This window comes from Haplochromis burtoni, unplaced genomic scaffold (assembly GCF_018398535.1).
Source record: "Haplochromis burtoni strain Fernald_Lab_line unplaced genomic scaffold, NCSU_Asbu1 Contig_120, whole genome shotgun sequence".
Classification (NCBI taxonomy): domain Eukaryota; kingdom Metazoa; phylum Chordata; class Actinopteri; order Cichliformes; family Cichlidae; genus Haplochromis; species Haplochromis burtoni.
Window position 1 is genome coordinate 1,549,345 of NW_024582481.1, and position 12,433 is coordinate 1,561,777.

General features: G+C 42.1%; 1 protein-coding gene across 1 annotated transcript; it reads left to right on the forward strand.

The window, feature by feature from the left end:
* Positions 1–2,144: 2,144 nt before the first annotated feature.
* Positions 2,145–12,130, forward strand: nradd (neurotrophin receptor associated death domain). The gene is made up of 6 exons (XM_005934819.3): positions 2,145–2,635; positions 6,487–6,619; positions 6,724–7,077; positions 7,927–8,131; positions 8,261–8,403; positions 10,628–12,130. Exons 1-6 carry the CDS (start codon positions 2,597–2,599, stop codon positions 10,936–10,938), a joined length of 1,185 nt encoding a protein of 394 aa, XP_005934881.1. The 5' UTR covers positions 2,145–2,596; the 3' UTR covers positions 10,939–12,130.
* The last annotated feature ends 303 nt before the right edge of the window (positions 12,131–12,433 follow it).

A 12,433-nucleotide genomic window follows, 5' to 3' on the forward strand; every position in this document is an offset into this window, starting at 1 on the left:
CATGCGTCTGTGATGTTAACCCTAAAAGAGTTGAAAAGGTCACAGCAAGCAAGAGCGCATTTACTTCAAGTGACTTTGATCTCCTGGTGGGCCGAACATCCTGTCAGCCTCCCCATAAACGCCTCTATGAGGTACAATTCAGTAGGGTTGGGAGGGGGGAGGTGGGTGGTAAAACTGACCTGTGGACCTCCAGTCAAATACAAACCACAGCGCAGTGAATAAGGGAAGTGTAGTAGGAGGGTGCAGTTGCTCTGATGTGGTCCCTCTGACAATGGAGGGAGGGATTAACACCTCGCTCCCAGTTGCTGCCAGCATCTCCGTCTGACCTCTCCAGACCTGAGGGCAGGCAGAGGGGATTGATTTCATGATATGCTGCAATTTTGGTGTTGTTCAAGATGTTCCTGCCAAGAACTGCAACAACTCTCAAATAGTCCTCGCTCAAACGACCTCAGATCCCAACCCCCGCGTCCTCCTCCTCTTCTTTTTTTTCCTCCACTGGTCCATTTCACCTTGGCCTGTGGAGAAGAACTTCATTTTCTTTCCTTTTTATAGCTTCCTTATCATTCCCAGTCATGTATAACTACAAACAAACTCTGATAAGCAGTTTGTGCTCCTACAGCCAGATAATGCAGACAAGTGAAGGGGGAAGACACTGATGAAGACTGTTTATTTTTCTGATTTATGATAAAACTTGCTTTGAAGGATGGTTACTGAATCCTAAAAAAAAACAAAAAAAAACCCCCAACTCTTTTTCTTTAGTTCCAGTAAGATAATCTTATTGGAACCTGTTCCCCATAAAAATAAACTTTTAGGCTTGTTTTCATAGTGAGGCAGATTTGTCTGCTGTAACTACAAACTCATTTATATTATTTATTTTTAAATCAGTCTTGAAATAAACGTTATTTTTCTTCGTATTGCGTTATTTAACAATGCATGTATTTTTAAGAGCGCTTATTTGATTCACACTCTCATAGTGCCTCAATTATAAACTCATAGAAGATAAAAATTATACTTGATTTTGCAGGGCAATAGTAGCTCTACGTTGTGGTGGTTTACACATTCACCTAACAAACGAAAGTTCCTTGGTTGAAGGAGACGCAGATCCCGAAGTTTGAGTCAGGCAGGGCATCCGGCGTAATTTCTTTTTTTAAAACTTAAACAAACATGCAGCCGAAAGTAGATTTAATAGGATGAAAAAAGAAAAGAAAAGACGTGTTTAAAATATAGACTCAAAACTAAAAAAGAATTCCTCAGGCAGATTGAGGTTTTTGCAGTGCGGAGACTTTGTCAGTTGTTATGAATGAACGCAAAGGAGATCCCTGCTTGTCTCAAATATTTTTTTTGGCATTTTATCAGAGGAGGAACATCCTCAGTCTCCTCTTATCTCTCGGCAGGCTTTGAAGTGCAAGTAGTATTGTGTCTGAGAGATCTTTCCATTTGTTTGCCTCTGAAGTCTCCGGGCCCCCTGCGATGCGCTCTCTAGAATTTACAAGGTGTGTGATTTAGCCTGGATTGGTTTTCTAATCTTTTGAATTACTTGAGATCAAACATGTACTTCTTCTTAAGGGCGCTTGTTTGATTCGCATGCCCTCTTTTGTTTCCGATAACAACTGATCACAGCTCTTTGCGAGCATCCCTGTAGGGCCTAACGCAGTAAAACGTGATCGGTAAAGTCCTGCTTTTACGCATTTTTCACTAGGATTACTCAGCTTCAGATTTAAAAAAAAAAGTATCCAACAATGCAACACATTTCATATCTGCATGTAAAGTCTTATTTTGTTGGCTAACTGACAAAAAGAGCAGACAGATAAATGCAGGAGAGGCAATAATTACAATAACATTTGGGAAAAAATGAATAAATATCAGTACAAACTATCTGAACAGTCTAGTCTATAAACTAATACCTTTATCCCATTTATTAACACGACTGTTTATGTATTAATGTCCCATTATTGTGTTTAATACTGGAAACTTTGGGGCTGCTCTTTTTAAGCTAGTGCACTGAGCCTGTAGACTAATACACGTAACATTAGATACATAACATTGACACACCGTCGATAACAATGACGGTTACCTTTACTTTTCTCCCTTCCTGTATCGTCTGTACTTGTTACCGAGCTCCGGGATGCAGCCAATCACGAAGCCGCACTGAAAGCCGAGTAGATGGGAGGAGAAAAGGCTCCTGAGAACTCGCAGCAGATTCATCTGTTGCAAAGCTGCAGGAGTGTGGCAGTTGGTGCGTCCTGTGAGCTGAGACAGAAGAAACTTTGTTTTAAGGTAACATTGAGGAATGCACTGACACAGACGCATCGGGCTGCAGCGCTACGCGGAGAAGACCGAAGGATTACACACATTTTAAAACTGCTTCCTCACGCGTAAAAACCCTCATCTGGTTACTGGACTATGACCGAATTCTCCTTTCTGTGGAACCAGCGCGTTTTAGGACAAGTTGGTGTATTTAACTAGACTCGGGGAACTTGAGGTTTTGGCATTTTTCATGCCATTGTTGGAGGCTGCAGAGTGAAAACACTGTTCTGTGGACGATTTTGAGACGCCCCTGTGTGTCGAGGCCAAAGAGGATTTTGGAGCTGAAGACATGAAACCGTTTGTCGTATGCGCATTTCTGCTGTTAAAAGTAAGCTACAGTTTATTGCACGCTTTACCACCACATGAGCTAAAGTCAAATTTTCACTTTGACGTGTTTTATAAGGCGTTTCTTACTTATTCCACACTCGTGGCTTTACATCAGGGGTCTGTTTAAACTTGAGTAAACTTAATCCAGCTCAGTTTGCACCATTGCTCCCAAAGGAAATCTGTTTCACAACACAGAACCGTACTTCGTCAGGGCTGTCACACGACACATGTTGGTGTATATAAGCGTCAGAGGTGATAATAGAGTAAAATTAGTGCGTCTTTGAAAGGCTCTCTTGACAAAACTGGAATCGAACCGTGGTAAACATATTTCTCAGATGCACATGCTAAGACGAAGCCTACTGAAGACCTCCTTGGCACTATTTCTTCCTCTTCTTGTGTGTGTGTGTGTGTGTGTGTGTGTGTTTTATTTATTTATTTATTTATTTATTGCAATCTCATTGTTTTCCCACGAAACTTCGCATTTTAAGCCCATCACACCGGCTACAATGAACCAAACACATAAAACAGGAACAAAACCCAGGAGCACACCATTTATCAAGATTAAGCAGCCACATTAAAATAAATGGTGTATGATTTAAAGACAGATTATAGTTTCGGTGGTGTTTGATAGCATGCCATTAAGCCAGGATCAGGGTGCAAAGAAAGCCTCTACCTCACAGTTGCAGACAATAATTTGACACTCATCTACCTGAAAAAGCCCATGGGGCTTGTAGTCCTGTCTAGACATGCTTTTTAAGAGTCAGAGCACTTTTGTTAGATCAAAGTGGTTAGATAAGGCTTTAGTTCTAAAAAAAAAAGATAGGTATCTCTTTATAATTATAATATCAGTAGGATTAATTTGTGGAATTTAAGATGCTTTTCATTTGGAAAAAACACAAAAGGAATCTTTTGTTTCCAAAAATAATTGTTTCATTAGTCACTATATGATTCAGTGTGGAAGTTGGGTGTTTTTCTACTACCTTAACTCTTTCTACAACACATTTTCCATTTAGTTTACTGTACGCGTTAATACATTTGTTACTAGTGGCAGTTCCTGGTGAAAATGTGGCCTAGTCTATTACTACTGCTGGGGTCTGGATATCCGGAGCAAGGCAATTATCATCATTTTCTCCCAGTTTGTGGTGTGTGTGTGTGTGTGCGTGTGTGTGTGTGCGTGCATGCAAGGGGGTAGTTTAGTGTGTTCCCACCCTAATTTGAATTTCCACAGAGTAGGCAGACTTCAGGATCATTTAGTACTTTTAATTACCTCATTTACTTTGGTGAGAGTTGAAAACCGTTAGATGAATAGTTGGTGTATCTGCGCGCGCTGTCTCGTTTGATTTAGGATCACGGTTGTGGTGGAACCCTGTGTCCTTTAATTTGTCCCTCATGCTGCCTGCATACTGCACCAATAGCAGGAATGGGCACAGATGTGCTGCTCAGACAGGTTTCCCCTCTCAGCCTGGGCTGACTCTGCTGAAAGACCTCTCACTGTTGTTGCCACAGCCAGATTGTGAAATATCATGGGTCAGCATCTTCACAGGCGAAGAGCAATCTTTTCATGTTTATTTTCACACAGATTAGATTAACAGTGGAAACTCACATCCGCAGGCTTTAAAAGGGAGCTCACTTCAGAAAATGTTTCAGGCAGAGAGGCGGCTGAAATGAATTGTGTATGTGTGTTTGTGTGTGAGATCCTCGATGACTGAGTGACTCCAGCAGCCGTGGAGTTGAGAGCCCCATTGAAAGCTGTGCTCCTCGGTGGTCCGTCTGTTCTCACTGGGGAATCCCTTTAGATTGCAGCTTCTTACCTTGATGGAAAAAGCAACTGCAGCTTGGTTCCCCTCAGACTTTATAACCCCCCCAGTACAACAGATAAGACCCAGAGGACTCTGAGGGAAATTAAACTTTGCTTGAAAAGTGAACATAATGACAAGGTATGACGTTGTAGCCACACAAGCTGTAGCAAGATGATTAACAAGAGCCAATAATTAAATGGAATCAAGTTATATACATGTTTAGAAAGCAAAGTGTGTCGATTTATGTGGCACGAAACTAAAAATAACAGTTTTTGCCTTCTGAGTTTACAAGCAACAAATAATTTAGATGTTTTTTTCTGTTATTATGTCTCCTTTCTAGACTTAAACAGGAAACTCATCATTGTACTGTAAAAGTATAATTTACTCCTCTTAGTACTTAAAGTTTAATTTACCCTTAAGGAGTACTATTTAATTTACATTGAGTAGATATTTATTCCTGTAAGGAGTAGATGTCAGTTCCCGCTGGTTTCCAGTGTGGCATGAATTAAATCTTTCATTGTATACTGGAGACCAATGGGTTAAGCGCCAAGTATTTGCCGGCGCCTGCTCTCCGTACAGTTGGCCCCCCAGCCAAGTTTAACGAGTTACACCAACCAGACCCACACCAGGCGTTATAAAATGCTACAAATTCAAGCTCGAGGTCAACACCCCCCTCCCCCCCCACACACACACACACCAAAAAAATGCCAAAAAACAAAACAGAGCCACTGTCACTAAATATTTACCAAAGGATAGATTAAGAGGCCAAAAGGTTATTAAGCACTTCATCAGTCACATGGAGAGGGCAAACCAGGGTTACCAGGATACCTCTGTGCTACAAGTTATTGTGGTTATGACGCCAACTCAGATATCCTGATTCCTCCCTGCTGGATCCTACCACCCCAGTCTCCTAAATGCCTCTGTTCTGGGTTGTGTGGCTGGTGTTCAGATATCATCAGGCTCCTCTGTAAGCTGTGCGGTCAAACCGGCTGTTGTTTTTGGTACGAGTCGAGCACAGTTTCAAAGCCGATTCGCCTGTATCATCAGCACGGAACATTTTGGGTTTCGCGACTGGAGTCGCACCACTGTCTGTGTGTGTGTGTGTGTGTCCGTGCGTGAGTGTGTGGTTTTTATCTGGGGGGCTTTTGTTGGAGGCTACAGGTTCACACATGTCTCCTGAGTGTCTTGGCAGACTTCAGAAACAAAGAGAGACATCACTGAGGTTGTTTAGCTGTTACTTTTTTCCTTTGCAGGAGGTTAGTTGTTAGACATCTGTTTGCTCTTGTCAGGCCCCAGGCGGAGTAGGTCAATCTCCCTTAAATATGTGTGCATGTTTAAGATGCCGTTGCATAGAGCCTGGAGAAGGGCGTGTTAGTGAAATACTGACCTTCACAGACACACCTGCGGGGCTTTGTGACTTCAAAGCGCTCCTCTTACCCAAACGGACACTCTCATGCTGAGCAGCCTTGGTTAACTGACACTCTTGCCTGGGGCCATCTCCTTTATTCCCAGTCACCGCCACAACCAGTATAGTTAATTCACACAGAGAGCGCTCATTCACACAGAATTTAGAATGAGTGGAGAGGCAGAAACTCAGATTTTTTTCTTTTTTCTTTTACTTCTTTCACGCTCCTTTTCTGGTTGTTTTACTTCCCCCTTTATGTTTCATTCTTTTCAATGACCTAAAGCCATGTGATTAAATCCAGCAACTCCTGTCAGGCACCCTCGCTCCCTGCACAAGCTGTTAGGAATGTCTGATCTATTCGTCATGTCATAACTCAAGCTGGGACCTCCATTACCCACTTGCAGATAAGGATTAAGAGCACTTGTGGGTGAAAACCAAGGCAGATCGAAAGATAAAAACAAGGCGGGTTTGGGGTGTGTGTGTGTGTGTGTGTGGGGGGGGCATTTACAGTTTATCTTCTTTGCTGCTTCTTTAATCGTGCAGTCCTATAACTTTATATCCAAAAATGGCCCAAACGTATGATTTGTTGCCTTAAAAAAAACCCAGTAGGGGTATCTTATTTTTCTTACTGTGTCACTTTTGCTGTAGGTTACTCTTGGAAATGCCTGTGCCAGCGGTAAGTTCACTGAATCAGGGGAGTGTTGCAGTCTGTGCCCTCCTGGGTTTGAAGTGAAGGTAGAATGTGGGAAAAAGGACACCACATGTGCACCGTGCCCAGAGGGTAAGCACTTATAATCTAATGTTACTACTCTGATTCAGCGTGTTTCAAGTGCCTCATCATTTTCTTCACCCAGTTTGACGCAGAGTTTGTAATCTTTCCCATAGGCAGATTTTCCTCATCTGAAGACCTTGGCTCTTGCCTTCCATGTGCTAGGTGTCCACACAGTATTCCCACTTTCTCTCCATGCTCTGCCACTCAAAACACACAGTGTGAATGTGACAAAGGCTACTTCTTTTTGAGCTCGTACAGCTTGTGCACACCTTGCTCCACATGCAGTCGTGGTGAGGGGGTTGTACGGCAGTGTGGCTCTATGGGAGACACTGTGTGCGCCACCTGCGGCCCTGGAACCTTCTCGGAGGCGGTTCGTCCCACAGATCCCTGTCAGCCTTGCGCTCGGTGCTCTGAAAATGAGGTGGAGATCCGGTCCTGCCTGCCCCAATCTGACACACTCTGCATGGGTGAGCTTTATCAAAGATTTAGACTCAGTAAATAAAATGCATGAAGGGACAGAGGGAAAGGAAAAACTCCCTTTTAACAAGAATAAACCAAGAACCATGAATAATCATGGGGGAGGCTTTTATCAGCTGTAAAAGTTATTAAAATAAATTATATTAAAAATAAATTACCCAGTGGGTTGATTGGGGTCTTGATTTTATAACTGGCTGATAATTGGAAAATACAGAATAGTGAGAGCTTTATCCTTTAAAGATCTGATGCAGGCAATAGTGCATAAAAAAAGATGAAAGAGAGAGCTGAAGGGAAGGGGGAGACAAGCAGCGGAAGAGTCTCTGAAAAAATGAGGACATGTGGTCAACATCTGCATCTACACTTCACTTTGTAACACTGTGACTTGGGAAACATGAGTTGTGAAAAAGAGCCCACTTAAGTGCTGTAGTCCAATTGATATGAGCTTGACAGGTCTTTAGGTTAACTGTCTCAAAAACCTGAAGGTCAAGCGAGGCTGCTGACCCTGACAGCAAGTCTGCTCGCTCCCAAATGGCTACACCCGCTCTCCAGGAGTTAGGTCATCTGTGCACACCGTGGGTCCATAAGTCATGACTCTTTGACCCCTCGTGGGTCAGCACAGTACGATATACTGTTTGATCCCAAAATAGGCAGACGGCAGGAGGGAGAATCAGGCTGGAAACGGGGGCAATGAAAGGTCTGAAAACCTCAGGGGAGTGGGATAGCTGAGGCTATCATTACATCTGGTCCTAATTTATGGTGTGCAAATGTGTTCTGACGTGCAAAATGTGCACATGCAATGCTCCTCACTGTGGCGCATGTCCATCTCCTAATCTTCACAGAGAAGAAGCTGCACATTCTCTCTCGCCCCGGTCAAACCGATGCTCCTCGGTGGCCCGGCGTAACGGAGGACGGGAAGACCAGTCCTGCTCCTAGAACGACTGATTTAACCACACAAGAAGAGAGCGGCAACAGCAACATTCTTGTATATGTGTCTGTTCTGGCTGCTGTGGTGCTGGGTTTGCTTATTTATGTGGCTTATAAATGGTAGGTTTTCGCTGAAGAAGGGTCCTAATTTTGAAATGTGCATAAGAATCTGTACATATTCCCCCAGTGATTTAAAAATAGGACCTAATGGGTAATTAACTATCATTGTTTTTACTGTGGTCTTCACAGCTGGAGGTCATGCAAACAGAAGAAGGCGCTCTCTAAGGCCCGTGCAGCAGAGTTGGGAACATCTCCAGAAGGAGAGAAGCTTCAGAGCGACAGTGGTGTATTTCTGGATTCTTACAGCCTACAGGACAACCAGCCCAGCAAAGGTATGATAGCCACAGACGCTATGAAACTAAATTAAACTGATTTCAAATGATTCAAGCTTTCTAAAAATGCTGCTAAAACATCTAGCAGCTCCCCGAGAACAGTGGATACAAAAAAAACCCCAACCTTTCCACCCATCGCGGGTTTTTGGGATGTCAATATAAATAATTTCAGAGCTTTTTCCATCTTTAATATGACGAATAACCTCTGCAATTCAAATGAGAAGCAGACTGCTTAATGTGTAGTGTGTTTGTATAAGAGTGCACACCCTCATATAACTGAGCATTAACCAAAATCAACCCATTTTGTTAAACTAATCTGGTCACGGCAAAAAGGGCCACTGAGAGTTTACAAATTGTCAAATTGCTGAAAGGTATCAGTCAGGAGAAGGGTACAACAGAATTCCCAAGGTATTAAATATACCATTGAGCACAATGGAGACAGTCATCAACGAGTGGAAATAATATGGCACAACAGTGACTTTATCAAGAACTGGACACCCCTCAAAAAATGATGAAGAGATAACAAGAAAACTGGTCGGGGAGGCTGCCAAGAGGCCTTAAAGGAGCTGCAGGAAGTTCTGGCAAGATCTGGTTGTGTACTGCATGTGACAACAATCTTCATATTCTTCATATGTCTGTGCTATGTGGTAGGGTGGCAACACAGAAGCCTTTTCTTGCAGAGAAAAATACCCAAGCCTTGCTAGTTTTCCAGAACAAAATACATCCGGTCTTCCTAAAAGCATGTGGGAAAATGACAAGACTGGACTTTTTTGCCGTAATTCCAAAAGTTATGCACATCACCAAAAGAGCACAATAGCTACGCTGAAGCATGGCAGCAGCAGCATCATGCTTCAGCTGGAATGTCATCTTTCATCACAACAATGACCCGTAGCATACATCCAGATCAACAAAAGAATTACTTCAGCAGGGGAAGATTAAAATTTTGGACGTGCCCGACTATAAACACACCAGGAAATCTGTGGGCGGACGTGAAGACAGCTGTGCACAGGAGACAACGCGAGGGAGGGTGAAGACGTGTCACGCTGATAGAGTTCTACCTAAAAAGACTAGATGGTGTTTTAAAATAAGAAGTCACTGAAGCAAAGTATTAGGTTAAGGGTGTACATATTTATGCAACCAGGTTGACAGTTTTAAAGTTTTTAAGTAACAATAACAATGCTTGACTTTAATGATGAGAAGAAGGCCAAAGGGTAATGTTTATTGTTGTTTCTCCCACGCTTTTGGAATTTTAGTTCATTCCTCGTGACCAAACACTTTCAGCTCACGCTGCTTTCTTTAAAAGCCTGAAAAGTATTTTCAGTGCCTCTAAATGAGAAGTGAGGACATTTCAGGAACCAGTCCCAACTTGGAAATACGCCGAGGAATGATTTCTTGCTGGAAAGTCGAGCGATTACAGTTTATCCACTCAGCGCATTGTGTTATTCTTTTAAATGACGTGGTGCCTCAGACAATCCAAGACATCAGTCATATGTTATTATCTCAGCTGTTGTTTTTAAACATCTGATTCTTCTCGGCAAAACCTTTCTTCCATGCCCAGGGACGTTTGCTGCTTTACCGATGAGTTTTTAAAGTTATGCATGATGCCGCCTGCCGTGTCTCTTGGAAGTTGACGTGCCTTGAAAATCCCTTTTAAATCACATGTGTGTTTGGTCTAACCTCCTCTGTTTTTGAGACAACTCCATGAGCTTTGCCGTGTTTATTGGTTAGCTTGGAAACTTCCACAGGAGGAATTTCATTTTCAAGTTCATCCATTATTACTATTTTATTATAATAAAATGCAACTGTATTTTGCAGGGGTTAATTTAAGAAAAGCGATATTTGATTGGGGTCAAATATATATATGAAAGCAAGTTCAAAAAGTTATATTATAACCATAGCTCCGTTTTATATAAGCTTGTCTGCAGACTGATGTCTGGCAGACAAGCCATGTATTGCATTGTGGCTTTCAGAAACTAACACTAAAACTAAACAAAGTCTCTTTGTTTGGATGAAATCTCTGTATCACCTTTAAGTTTTCAGTGTTTTCCACAACAACTGTAAACTTCCTAATTTTGCAATAATTAACTTGGTATTTCTAAAAGGACACAATTATTCTAGCGCCCATGTTTGTGGTATTTTTTTATAGCTTTTGATAATATACTGTAAGCACTGCTACTGCTTTTCGGACAGATGTGGTAACTTTGGTTGGATTTTTTTTTCACAGGTAACATGAGAGACAAGCAGGACAGCCGTCTTTACACGAACCTACCTCCACAAAGACAGGAAGAGGTGGAGCGCCTCCTGCAAGAAGGAAGCGGCCGAGGCTGGAGGCACCTTGGCGCGGCGCTGGGTTATGAGCCTGAACAGCTGGATCTGTTCGAGCGGGGAGAGGCCCCGGCCCACACACTCCTCTCTAACTGGGCCCAGAAAGAAGGCTCCACTCTGGGACTGCTGTGCTCTGCAGTGGCCCGCATCGAGAGGCCCGACATAGTAACAGCTCTTAACTGTCCCGTGCAGGGGGTGTCTGTGGTCTGACAACTTCTCGACCCTACGTGTGAAATTCAGAGACTCGGGTGAAAAACTCTGACATGATGAGAGGTACTCTGATATCACCACCTCTGCCACTGATGGGTTTTTTAATCGTTTTTTGTTTTTTTTTTACCTTCTGAACCTTTACTCCAGTTTATGTCACCACTTGATTGTACATTGCTCTAACTGCATGACTGATTCTCCTGTTAATGTGTCCTATCAACACATAAGCGGGACGCTAACGGTATAAACTGTTGTATATCTCATCACTGCAACTGATGCTACCAGTGAGAGAACAACCTGATCATCTGGGATGACGTGGAAAGATCTCCTCTCACACAACAATAAGAGCATTTACAGTGTTGTTTATACGCGCACACTACTATGTCTTGTAAAAATTTAGTTAGTGGCAGGAAGCGAAATAACATGTTTACATGTTGCATGAGTTTTATTATTCAGAGACATCATAAATTAGATCCATCCCCATGTAAAAAAACTCCAAATATATATTCACATATATGTATCCCGCCCCACGTTGTTGTACAAATGCACACAGGTTACGTCATCGTGTTTTTAGTATGGCTAGCCTTTTTGTTATGACTCACAACTGAAGCAACCACTATGGTACAGCTGATTTTGGCATGTTTTTTGCCTGTCCAGTATGATGTGGCTTTTCCTAATGGGGATCATTTGTGCGGGTTTAATGGGCATGTGGTCTGATTTCTTCAGGAGAACACCAAGGTCATATCTCTGTAATTGTCCCCATTATTGCTTGTAGTTTATATTTTTTATAAGAACACTTTTATCTTGTATGTAGATAGGAACTGCTCACTAGATTGTTTGTTAAAAGTTATTGCCTATTCTGTTGGGGTTTTTTTTTTTTTTTTCTGCAGCCACAAAGTAGCTGTGGTCATTTACACTGAGGAAATATCAAGCACAGTCAGATTCTGCTAAACAACTTTCTTAGCGCTTTCTGTCATCATTCAAGTCATCATTTAATTGTAAACACTTTAAATGTTAAGGGGTTGGTAAAGTCCTGGATTAAAGTGGAAATTTGTGAAGATGCAGATGGAATTTTCCATTTTAAAATGTAGAAAAAGTTCTCAACATTAATCCTTGTGTTCAGCTTGACACCTTGTTTTTGTATTTATTTTAACACCATTTCAAGTCAGAAAGTAAATAAAACCTATGAGATATCTGTGGTGGCCTAGTTGTCATTTAACAAATACACTTACAGCCACTTTGTTAGGTATAACTGTTTAGTAAGTAAGTTTAGTGAAAAAGTATCTAATCAGCCAATTTCAGAAAATGCTGATTTGCTGGGATTTTAATCACAGAGTTCACAGAGACTGGTCTAAAAGGAGAAAATATTTAGTGAGCGACAGTTTTCTGGGCGAAAACGCCTCGTTTGATGTCAGAGGTCAGAGGAGAATGGCCAGACTGCTTTCAGCTGACAGGAAGGCAACAGTAACAAGATAACCGCTCATTACAACCAAGGCAT